Source organism: Prionailurus bengalensis, chromosome B4 (genome assembly GCF_016509475.1).
Source record: "Prionailurus bengalensis isolate Pbe53 chromosome B4, Fcat_Pben_1.1_paternal_pri, whole genome shotgun sequence".
Taxonomy (NCBI): Eukaryota; Metazoa; Chordata; class Mammalia; order Carnivora; family Felidae; genus Prionailurus; species Prionailurus bengalensis.
The window spans coordinates 6,929,570-6,941,784 of record NC_057358.1 but is presented as its reverse complement, the minus strand read 5'-3'; the positions used below and the strand labels follow the sequence as shown (position 1 = coordinate 6,941,784).

At 43.7% G+C, this 12,215-nt stretch overlaps 1 protein-coding gene across 2 annotated transcripts in view; it reads left to right on the top strand.

Moving 5' to 3' along the window:
• Positions 1-8,939, top strand: part of KIN (Kin17 DNA and RNA binding protein) — a 35,679-nt gene extending 26,740 nt beyond the window's left edge. For both annotated transcript variants that reach the window (XM_043564725.1, XM_043564724.1), the window contains 4 exons: positions 1,523-1,591; positions 2,519-2,618; positions 4,278-4,378; positions 8,603-8,939. In XM_043564725.1, the coding sequence (XP_043420660.1) occupies positions 1,523-1,591; positions 2,519-2,618; positions 4,278-4,378; positions 8,603-8,665 (333 nt within the window). In that variant the 3' untranslated portion in view covers positions 8,666-8,939. The remainder of the gene's footprint in view (positions 1-1,522; positions 1,592-2,518; positions 2,619-4,277; positions 4,379-8,602) is intronic.
• Positions 8,940-12,215: the final 3,276 nt, after the last annotated feature.

Below are 12,215 nucleotides of genomic sequence, written 5' to 3'. Positions count from 1 at the left end.
TAATTCGCAAATCTTTAGAGAAGTGTTTTTTCCAGATTACATATGTTTTCCTACTACCGCTATCCCGTCTCGTGGGGTGAAATGCATATTCTCATCAGTCTCCTAGGTGATTCTGATGTACGCCCTTCCTTACGAATCATTGGTTTAAAGGAAAAAGAAAGGAAACCAAAAGCAGAAGAAAAAAAAAGACAACGCTTTCTACGTTTTAGCTGGTCCAGAAATTCTCTTCCCATTGATAATGCTTCCAATTCAATTATATTTCCTGTTTGATAATTCTCTTATAACAGATTATTCAAATTCTCTTCCTACTTCCTCTTACGGAGTGTTACATTCAAAGGGAGGGTCAGCCAACAGTGCCATGATGATTCCATGTGTCTCTTATGTTGAAATGGGCAGCATGTTTGTTAAAATAACCAGCAGTCCCTCGAGCTAGATTGGAGAGCTTTAGTGTTTCAACTGAGTAAAGAAATATTTTGAACTGATCTATTGTGTGAGCAAGTGTCAGTAAGCCCAGTGATGTAATAAGTTAGCTTCAGATTATGAGTGTGTACCCATGAGGGCCTTTGAGAAATTGAGGCCAGAACTACTCCGATTAAATCAGGGAAGCTGTTTTGGCATCATTTGGCTTCACTTAGAAAGTCTTAGACTGTTCACGTTTTCTCTTAAGCACGTCTTTCTACAGTTCCACACCCTCCCCCCAAAGTCCTCACTGAATTTTGATTAATGTAATTTTTGGCCTGGCTTAGTGAAGTACTCGTGACCATCTAGTACCTCTGGTATATTCACTTGAAGTAGCAAATTCAGAATCGCTATAGTGACTATAGCATGAAGTCAGGCGATTTATTTTTCCCAATCCGCCATTAGACAGCTAATCTAAATCAGCAACATGATGATAAAGAAGCAAACCCAGAATGCACGAATATGAAATAAGCCCAGATTTCTCTCCCACTTGAGAATTAGATGTTCAGAAGAACGATACTTTTAGCTGGAGCTAATCTGGAAGAACCCTGTGTGTATCAAAAATTCAGAGTAACATCACGAGAAGAGAACATTCTGGAAAAATGTCATGCGTAAGCTCAAAGACATTTCCCTGCAATTCCCAGTGAGACTTGCCATCTGAGTTTTTATCAGCACTGAACACCAACGGTGTTAATATCTTTGGCACCTTTCACTTCCTTGAATGGAAAGAAAGCAGCTCTCTCTGAAAGACCTGGATTAACAGGGTTGAGACTGACAGATGAAAAGTCCTAGATTTCAGGGGACCTTCAGCGTGGAAATCAGCCTCGAGACAGGCATTTTCTCCTTCTCGGTAACCATATTGAATAAAGGGAGAAAGAAGAAATAAAAGGTCACTAAGGGAACGTTTTGCCATGGTTGGAAAGGCTTAGAACACCCGGATTTTTCCCTTAGCAGAGCAGTTACACTTTGCTACGATTTTTGGTGAGCATGGTTTAAATGAAGGAGTGAAACAGAGAAGACAACTTCTGTCTTTCATCTTCATTTTTTTGTGGTTATTTTCTAGGAAATCATTGTGAAAATTATAACCAAAAAACTCGGAGAGAAATATCATAAGAGAAAGGGTGTTGTTAAGGTAAGGCTGTGAGGCTGTGAGTGGACTCTGAAATTGACCGAATAAAAAGCCTTTTTGGTATTCCTTAAAGGTCAAGTCCTCAGGGCAGAACCATTGTGTCTGAGGTTCTTGATGGTTCTGTAGAAGGAGAGCTGACTCCATAATTGGCGGAAAAATGATTCCTTTGCAACCGTAATTTATATTTATTCCTTTGCAACCGTAATTTATATTTATACTCTGTGTGCTTTCCTCCTGGAGTAAACAGTATGTATGAAGTCCCACGGGTGCCACGTAAACTCCCTCACTCACTGTGCAGGCCTTGCTAATCAGTGAGATGCATCCTCTTTGGTAACAATGGGCAATAAATATGATTATGTGCCTGGGGTTCCAAGGAGGGCTTCCTGGTTGTGTTTTGCCTGGGAGACTTTCAGCCGCTCTAGGATTTGAAAATTTGAAAATCAGCGCTCCAGTCCTTTTCCCTCTTTGCCGTCCCCTAAGAGTTTTATTCTGGCACCCAGCACTGTGCGTGCGTAAGTGCCCTTCTGTTGTACTCGAAGCTGAGCATTGTCCCTCTCACTGTGTGTATCAAAGTCTTGTTCTAAGAACACCGACCAGTCTTTTATTCTTTGCAGATGAAAAGCCTCACTCGGCCTTGAATTGAATTCTTTATTAGGAAGCATAGAACCACTATCCTGTATACCTGAAACCAATGTGTAAAACTGTGTCTTAAATAGACTGGAACTAAAATGGAAAACGTGATGAAATTTAAACAAATTTTAAGAAGCATAGAAGTCGTATATGGAGTCTGTAAAATAGTGTCACTGATAGGAGGAGTCACTCTTCCCATTTGACTGGAATGCCGTTTGTTTTCATCTTACCTATTTCTGTCCTTTGAAATTTGTGTTCACGTATCTCTGCTACTATAAAAGTGTTGATTTCACATGACAGGAAGTAATTGACAAATACACAGCTGTCGTCAAGATGATCGACTCCGGAGACAAGCTGAAACTTGACCAGACTCATTTAGAAACAGTAATTCCAGCACCAGGTAAATCTTCTGCAGACCATTTAACCTGTATGCTATCGAAATGAGTGATTCCATCCTTAAAACCATAGTTTTTTGACATTACCGGGTAGTTGTAGACGGGTTTCCTTTTTAGAAATATACAGCTGCCAGTGTAACTGATGCTCTTGATTTCAGGTGACGCGGTGGGTTTACCAGTCCTCTGCGAAAGCGCTTTTGTGGCATGAATAAGTTTTCCCTTCCTAAGATCCTTTTTTTCCGAAAGCAACATACAAACTCATAGGGAAAAAAAGTCACTCAGACGCGGGTTATTGTTAATATATCTCTTTAGCTGCCTGAGGTAGTGAAGTAAAAGTCTCTGCTGTTTGGCTTTTTCTTTTGCTTAATGGTCTTTATCATTTGAGTAGTTCTGATATCTCGGTCGAATGCTGCTTCGGTTGGGTTGCCTGCCTCTGACCCGACCCCTCATAGTGACAGCACAGTGATCGTGTTAGTCTCCAAAACTGCTTATCAGGTCTTTTATTCTTTCCCCGGAAAATAAAACTCATTTTATGGCTGAAAAAAAAGAAATTTTTTAGCTTTAATGAGATGTAATTGACATACAATAAATTGCACTTGTGTAAAATATACAGTTTGATCAGTTTTAAGACACGAATACTCTCTGAAACCATCCCTACAATCAGGATAATGAATGTATCCATCACCCCCCCCCCAATTTCCTCACTCCCCTTTATCCTTCCCTGCCACCCCTCCACTGCTGCCTCCCATGTCCCCAAGACAACCACCTTTCTGCCGTCTGTCACTCTAGATCAGTTTGTTTCTATCTAGAATTTTGTATGAATAAAATCATACCATGTGTCTTGTTTTTTGGTCTGGATCTTTCAGTACGTGTAATTATTTTGGATTCGTGCCTGTTGTCACGTGTATGTGTCTGTAGCTCACTTCTCTCTGTTGCCAAGTAGTGTTTCCTGGTGTGGGTATGCTACTTCTTGTTCATTCAGTCACCTGTTGATGGACATTTGTCTTGTTTACAGTTTGGGGCTGTTGCAAATAAAATTTCCAAGAATATTCATACGCAAGTCCTTATATGGACATATGGTTTCTCCCCTATTGAGAAGATACTTAGAAATAGAATGGCTCCCTCATAGTAAGAGCCAAAGCAATCTAAATTTCTATTTTTTTTTTTTTTTAGTGTTTATTTATTTTTGAGACAACGCAAGAGACAGAGTGCAAGCAAGGGAGGGGCAGACAGAGGGAGACACAGAATCTGAAGCAGGCTCCAGGCTCTGAGCTGTCAGCCCAGAGCCCGACGCGGGGCTCGAACTCACAAGCCGTGAGATCATGACCTGAGCTGAGGTTGGACACTTAAACGACTGAGCCACTCAGGCACCCCAGTCTGAATTTCTTTCTAATGATTTCTGGGCTCTGAACATTTTCCCTTCCACTCCTTGCAGGTTAAGTTTCCTCTGACAAGTGGAAAAAAACGTGAGGAGTCTTAGAATGCTATAGCGATCAGAGTATCTCCAGACTATACTTTAGAGTATTGCAGAGTTCTGAAATGATTAAGAACTCAGAGGGGTTTTGCTTTTTGTTCTGTTCATTCACTGTAATTGCATTTTGCTGTAACAAAGTAGAAGAAAGAAGCAAACATTTCTTTGCGTTCAGTGTTCTATTCTATCGTAGGAAAAAGAATTCTCGTTTTAAACGGAGGCTACAGAGGAAATGAAGGTACCTTAGAATCCATCAATGAGAAGACTTTTTCAGCCACCATAGTCATTGAAACTGTAAGTACGTTTCCACAGAGAAATTCCTAAAGGGCTTTAAAAATGTGCCATAGTTTTTTCATTGGGTTGGTCTTTGTTTTAGAGCTGGGGTTTGTCGTCTGTCTTCTCTCCTGTTTGGAAATCTGTAAGCTTAGTCTTTGTAACTCTGCCATTGCTGAAGGATTGTATTTTCTGATTTTAAAAGAAATGCAGATGTGGCTTAGTCCACTTGAGCTGGTGTAACAGAATATACCATATACTGGGTGGCTGATAAGTAAATAATTTCCACGGTTCCGAAGGCTGGAAGTCTAAGAATAAGGCACTGGCCGACTTAGTGTCTGGTGAGGGCCCACTTCCTGGTTCATGTGTTCTCATATGGTGGAAGGGACAAAGCTCTCTGGGGTCTTCTTTACAAGGGCACTAATCCATTCATGAGCACACACCCCCATGACCTAATCACTCCCCAAAGGCCACCCGCCAGATACTGTCACACTGGGTGTTAGGTTGCAGCTCTGAATTCTGGGTGGGACACATCCAGTATAGCAATGCTTACTGTTTTAAGACCTGAAAAAGACAATTTAATATAAATAACTTTAAAAATTACCAATAATTCTTCAGCCAGATAACTCCCTTTAATATTTTGACCTGTTCCTTTTCAGTCTTTGTATTTTACAAAATTGTATACAATATGTACAGTTTCACATTCTGACTTTTTTCTTTCACATCCAGTGTAAAACTCAATTTGACATACAATTAGCGGGGAATATAGAATCAGAATTAATGACGGGAAAAGCCCAGAGATCACTATTTTAAGGTTTTTTTTTAATTTAATTTTTAATTTTTTTAAATTTACATCCAAATTAGTTAGCATATAGTGCAACAATGATTTCAGGAGTAGATTCCTTAGTGCCCCTTACCCATTTAGCCCATCCCCCCTCCCACAACCCCTCCAGTAACCCTCAGTTTGTTCTCCATATTTATGAGTCTCTTCTGTTTTGTCCCCCTCCCTGTTTTTATATTATTTTTGTTTCCCTTCCCTTATGTTCATTTGTTTTGTCTCTTAAAGTCCTCATAGGAGTGAAGTCATATGGTTTTTGTCTTTCTCTGACTAATTTCACTTAGCATAATACCCTTCAGTTCCATCCACGTAGTTGCAAATGGCAAGGTTTCATTCATTTTGATTGCCGAGTAATACTCCATTGTATACATATACCACATCTTCTTTTCCATTCACCCATCGATGGACATTGGGGCTCTTTCCATACTTTGGCTATTGTTGATAGTGCTGCTATAAACATGGGGGTGCCTGTGTCCCCTCGAAACAGCATACCTGTATCCCTTGGATAAATGCCTAGTAGTGCAATTGCTAGGTCGTAGGGTAGTTCTATTTTTAGTTTTTTGAGGAACCTCCATACTGTTTTCCAGAGTGGCTACACCAACTTGCATTCCCATACATTTTTTTTTAATGTTTATTCATTTTTGATTGACAGAGAGAGACAGAGTGTGAGCGGGAGAGGGGCAGAGAGAGAGAGAAAGACACAGAATCTGAAGAGGCTCCAGGCTCTGAGCTGTCAGTACAGAGCCCGACGCGGGGCTCGAACTCACAAGCCGTGAGATCATGACCCGATCCGAAGTCGGGCGCTTAACCGACTGAGCCACCCAGGCACCCCCAGAGATCACTATTTTAAATAGTCCTTCCTTTCTCTCATAAAGGATTAAAAGGTAGCAGAGATCAGTAAAGTAATTTCTGGAAATCTGATGTACAGGTCAAGTTGTTGACTGAAGTAGACTGGATGGCTCACTGACAGTCTGTGGGCACCCCAGTGAGGCCTGAGATGTCTCCTGAGGGAAGGAAGGGCCTGAAACAGGCTTTTCCGTCACGGCCTAATGCGTTTTGGAACTCTGAATGATGGGGCGGGGATTCTCCAAGTGAAATCCGTTTTCACACCCAGTGTAGGAAGCATCAGCATGTGGGAGGTGGGATAAGAGACCCCTCGGAGAGTCTGGTGACCGTCCTGAGTGCTTTCCAGGACTCGGGCGTGTAACTGCCCACTTTCATGTGTTACCTGAAGGGGGTCGGAGGCATCTAGACCCGTCTCTGGACTGCGTTCCAGAAAATCAGGTGGGTCCTTATTTGAGAGAAACCACATTTAAGTAAATGGAGCATTTTTTCCCGGTCTCTTGTCTACACGAATTCAGCAACTGTGACTGACACAAACTAGAAGGGAAGAAAAGGAAGAGGAATCTCTCTGTTACTGAGAAAGTTCTCCATCTGACTAAATTAATAGATTGAGTTTTGTTTTGTTTTGTTTTTTAACTCCGTTTTTCTCTCTGACTCAGGCAGCATAAGGTCATGGAACATCTAGCATTTCCTTGGAAAGGATTTTCCTGCACTTTTTAAATTCATAGTAGCATCCAATTTAGATCCCGCCTCAACTCGTGTTTTCATCTCAGGGAGATGCAAAACAACTAATTAGCACTGAGGGCTTTCTGGGTTCCATGCAGATACCTTCGGGCTAGTCTGTGGTTTTCACAGAGTCGTTTCTTTCCCCCCTCGCCGTGACCCCACTTGGGCCTTCCTTCTGAGCTTGCGTGGCTTAAAGAGCTGGGCTGGGGTAGGACTAGGAGGCGTGCCCACAAGAGGCTGGCTGACTGTGAAGCGGCAGGTACTTTTCCAAGAAACCTGTGTATTGTTTTTCCTTTGGCAGCCTGCCCCGCCCCATTTAAAAGAAATGTGTTTGTGTGTGCGTGTGTGCACTTGTGTACGTCCCCACAATTGCTTCAAGTCGTTGCCGTGCAACACACAAACTTCCCGAGTGATTTCTCCTGCTGTTTTTATCCCTTCCGACATCTTCAATTATAGCATCAGTATCAAAGTCTTTGAAATTTACTCGTTTATTAGGCAGATTTTTAAATAGCTGACGAGTTATTCAGAAAGTCTCAGCCTTTTAGCCCAGCTGTTTGCCTAGCTGACCAAATGAGCGGCTCCCTTCTTACTCCCCGATTTTGTGTTCTTCTCATAAAAGCCTACCTGACCGTGGGCCTTCACACTTGATAATGAAAGAGGCAACCTGAGTCATGCTTTATTTGGGAACTTGTTTCCATTGAATACAGTCATTATTATATGTTAAAAAGAATAGCATTTTTAAAAGCATTGTTAAGGGAAGGTGTGATTCTTCACAAACAACGTGAAAATCTCACTTCAAGGTTAGAGTCATTATCATCATCATCATTTAAAAAAAATTTTATTTTTATTTTTATTTTTTTAAATTTATTTTTTTTTTCAACGTTTATTTATTTTTGGGACAGAGAGAGACAGAGCATGAACGGGGGAGGGGCAGGGAGAGAGGGAGACACAGAATCGGAAACAGGCTCCAGGCTCTGAGCCATCAGCCCAGAGCCCAACGCGGGGCTCGAACTCAGCAACAGCGAGATCGTGACCTGGCTGAAGTCGGACGCTTAACCGACTGCGCCACCCAGGCGCCCCATAAAAAAAAAAATTTTTTTTTAAATGTTTGTTTATTTTTGAGACAGAGAGAGGCAGAGCATGAACTGGGGAGGGTCAGAGAGAGGGGGAGACACAAAATCCGAAGCAGGTTGTAGGCTCCGAGCTGTCAGCCCAGAGCCCGACGCGGGGCTTGAACTCACGGACCGCGAGATCACGACCCGAGCCAAAGTCAGACGCTCAACCGACTGAGCCGCCCAGGCGCCCCAGGAGCAGCTCTTTTCCAAGGGGCGATTTGTGAGGAGCCCGGCGTTTTTCCAGCTCGTGTCTCCGTCACCTTCACCGAGTGACTTTCATACTTAGCGTGCTCTTGTGCTTCAGACAGGCCAAGGCCGAGCATGCTGGGCCGCACGTGCGGGCAGCGTGGCCTGGCCTGGAGGTGGCCCGCGTCACTTCAGTTCACCTCTGCGGCCGGAGCTCCATCTCATGTCCGTACCTCACCCCACGGGGAGCCAGGGAAAGTGTCCAGGGAGGAGAGGAGATACGGAACAGCCAGCAGGTGCCTGCCGCAACGTGTAGGGATAGCACATTTCACACGTCGTCGAAGAAACCGTGGCGCTTCCTAATGAGAAGGCCGTAGAATATTTTAAAAGTCACAGTCGTACGGAAATGTTAGCTGCCGTAACGGTATTGTAGGGGTATGGGAGAGACAAATTTGGATCTTTAAGTGTGGTGTCATTTTCTTGTCTTGTAAGTATATGTGTGTTTTTAATCTTTTCTTCAATCATTTTAATTTGTAGGGCCCTTTAAAAGGACGCAGAGTCGAAGGAATTCAATATGAAGACATTTCTAAACTTGCCTGAGTTTGAAAATTTGTTAACACATTAAAATCCTAAAGCATCAAATTGGTGTTCACCAAGGCATTATAAGACTCTACTGTGTTAGGGTGTTTCTTTTGTATAAAGCAAATGGATTTATTTAAATATTACTGTATAGTTGTTCAGCTAAGCTTATAGACAAATCGAATTATGTCTCATGAAGTATCAAAACAATGTAATTTTGTGTTTACTGGTTTGGTTTCCTTTGTAATATTGCCTTAAAGATTTTTTATCTTCATTAAAAGAATGTTATCGTAAAGTGTTTTATATAAGACAATTTAGAATCGTGTAGAGGAAATCCTTCATATACTCTATAGTTGCAGTGGTAACGTTGAACTATAAATCTAATTACACTTTAAAAAGTCAGACTATAGAGTCCCGGCTTTATTGAGATAGAGTTCACGCACGATATCATGTACAGTTCGGTGGCTTTTAGTATACGTACAGAGATGTGCACCCATCATCACTATTTACTCTTAGAGCATTGTCATCGCCGCAGAAGGAAACCCTGTGCCCGTGGTCTCTCCCTGTCCTCCCACTTTCCCCAGCCCCTGGCAACCACTGGTCTACTTTCGGTCTCGGGGACTTGCCCGTCCTGGACGTTTCATATCAGTGGAATCGTAACAACAGGTGGTCTTTTTACGAGTCGCTTCTTCCGTGGAGCATTGTGTTTGCAACGTGCACCCATGTTGTAGCGTGTACCAGTGCTTCCCTCCTTTTTATTGCTGAGCAATAGTCCACCGTATGGGTACACCACAGCGTCAAAATCCGTTTGTCAGTTGACGGACATCCTGGTCGTGTCTGCTTTGGGGCTCTTAGGAGTAATGCTGCTGTGAACATTCGTGCGCACGATGTTCTGTGGACACGTGTTCATACGTTTTCAGTGCCTAGAACGGAGCTGCAGAGCCTGACTGTAAGTCATGGGATGATGTTTCTTTATATTTGAGAGAGAGAGAGAGACAGAGAGAGACAGGGTGTGAGCAGGGGAGGGGCAGAGAGAGAGGGAGACACAGAATCCGAAGCAGGCTCCACGCTCTAAGCTGTCAGCACAGAGCCCGATGCTGGGCTCGAACTCACAAGCTGTGAAGTCATGACCTGAGCCGAAGTCGGACGCTCAACCGACTGAGCCCCCCCCCCACCCCCCCGCCGGGGCACCCCTACCATGTTTAACATTCTGAGGAACTCCCAGCCTGTTCCAAAGTGACTGTACCATTTTACAATCCCATTGACAGTGTTGAACTGTACATTTTTAAATAATAGATCAGTGTATTATTTAGGGATGCAGAAGACAGGAAACTCAGCGAATACTTGGGTTATGTAAAAAATATACATATATACGTGTATATATATGTATATATATGTATATGTGTATGTATATATATATGCATATTTTTTTTAATAAATAAATTGATGGCTCATGCGACAGAAGGAGCAGATGCGGGCTTGCAGTGGGGTCCAGGGTGCGAACAGCCTGGTCGGGCCTGGCTCCCGCGGCCCCGGCTTGGCCTGTGTCGGCCGTGCTCTCAGCCCCTCTCGACAGCAAGATGACCGCCAGCGTTCCCGGCCTCCTGTCTCCCCCTTCTCCCCCGGTTCAGACAGAAGACTGGAACTGAGGCCGGGACAAATCACTCCACGGGCAAGGGTGGAAATATTGAGATGGGCCAGACCTGGGTGGTTCGCCAGCCCCCAGGCCGTCTCTCTCGGACTTAGCATCAGGGATTGCTGATCAATTCTGTCGTCAGAAGGCGGGAGGACCCGCCCGCGAACAGAACCGGAAGATGACGGCAGCACGAGATGCAGTAACGGGGCGATGTCAGTAGCTTTGCCAGCTCTGTTCTTCCGGGATGAGTTCAAGTGTTTCTGAACTAACTGGACAGCACAGGAACGTGGAAAGGAACCGGGTGTTGGAGTTGAGCAGGCTTCAAATTGAATGTTGGCTGTTCTGTTCACCAGCTGTGTAATCTTAGAATGTTTTTAATGTACAAATTATCAAAAAAAAAAAAAAAATGTGTCCCTGCAGGGTTGTTGTGAGAACTGCAGAAAATACACAGGACGTGTCAGACGGGGAGTCACGCATCTGTGGCCCCGCCTGGTGTTAATCTGGCCTGAAGAATTTCGTTAGGGAGAATGGGTCTCCCTGGTCAGAACAGGTAAGTCAACCTTGATGAGATTCTCCCCCCCATCCCCCCCCCACCGCCAACCTGTAAATTCGGTGTCAACCTCCGTAGGAAAAAATGTTCCATCCCTACCTCCCACTTTCTGATTCTTTTCCCCAACATCTTCCTGAAGTTATCCCAGAATGAAACAAAGTAGCGTAACGGATGTTAAATTTAGCATTTAAAAATCCAAAGCACAAAAATACGACTCTAGACGACAGGGCCTTTATCTCCCCCCCCCCCCTCCCCCGGAAGTTCTTAGAGGCCGGTAGTGTTTTATGTTCTCCACGGTGACTTCAGATACCTAACGTCAAGTTTTCTATGGTTTTTTTTTTTTTCCCTTTCTTAAAGCATCACAAGCTACTTTTGTTTACATAGACTTTTTTTTTTTAACAACAGTTTTAAGCTCACGGCGAAATGGAGCAGAGGGTACAGAGATTGCCCATAGATCTCCTGTCCCCACACACACCGCCTGCCTCACCACCCACATCCCCGAGCAAAGTGGTACGTTTGTTACAATGAACCTATGATAATGATGAACACATCGTCATCATCCAAAGTCCATAGTTTAGGGTAGGGTCACTCTTGGCGGTGTCCCATTCTATGGGTTTGGGCAAGTTGGTAACGAAATGAAATGTATTCACCAGTACAGTATCATCATACAGAACAGCTTCACCAGGCTAAAAATCCTCTGTGTCCTCCCTGTTCGTCCCTCTCCCCCCACAGCTCAACCCCTTGGCAACCACTGACATTTTTTTTTTCTTTTTCTGGCTCCGTATCTTTGCCTTCTCCATAATGTCATACAGTTGGAATCGTATAGTATGTAAGCTTTCCAGATTGGCTTCCTTCACTTAGTCACATGCTCTTAAGGCCTCTCCATGCCTTCTCATGGCTCGATAGCTCATTTCTTTTCAGCGCCAAGCAATACGTCTCTGTCTGGATGTGCCACAATCCATCCAGTCCCCTACTGAAGGACATCTTGGTTGCTTCTGGATTTGGTCAATTACGAATCAAGCCGTTAACAACATCCGTGCCTATTTTTTATGTGGACATGTTTTCAGCTCAGAGTAGATGCCAAGGAGTGCAGTTGCTGGATGGTAAGGGGAGGGTATGTTTGGTTTTGTAAGAGACTGCCAAATGATCTTCCAAGTGGCTGCGCCATTTTGCATTCCTGCCACCAAGGACTGAGTGTTCCTGTCGCTCGCATCCTCACTGGCATTTTGTGGTGTCGGTGTTTTGAATCTTGGCCCTTCTGATAAGTGTGTAGTGGCATCTCCTTATTTTAATCGGCATTTCCCTGGCGACCTGACGTCAAGCATCTCTTCGTGTGTCTATTTGCCATCTGTGTATCTGTGGTGAGGTGCCCATTCAAGTCTTTC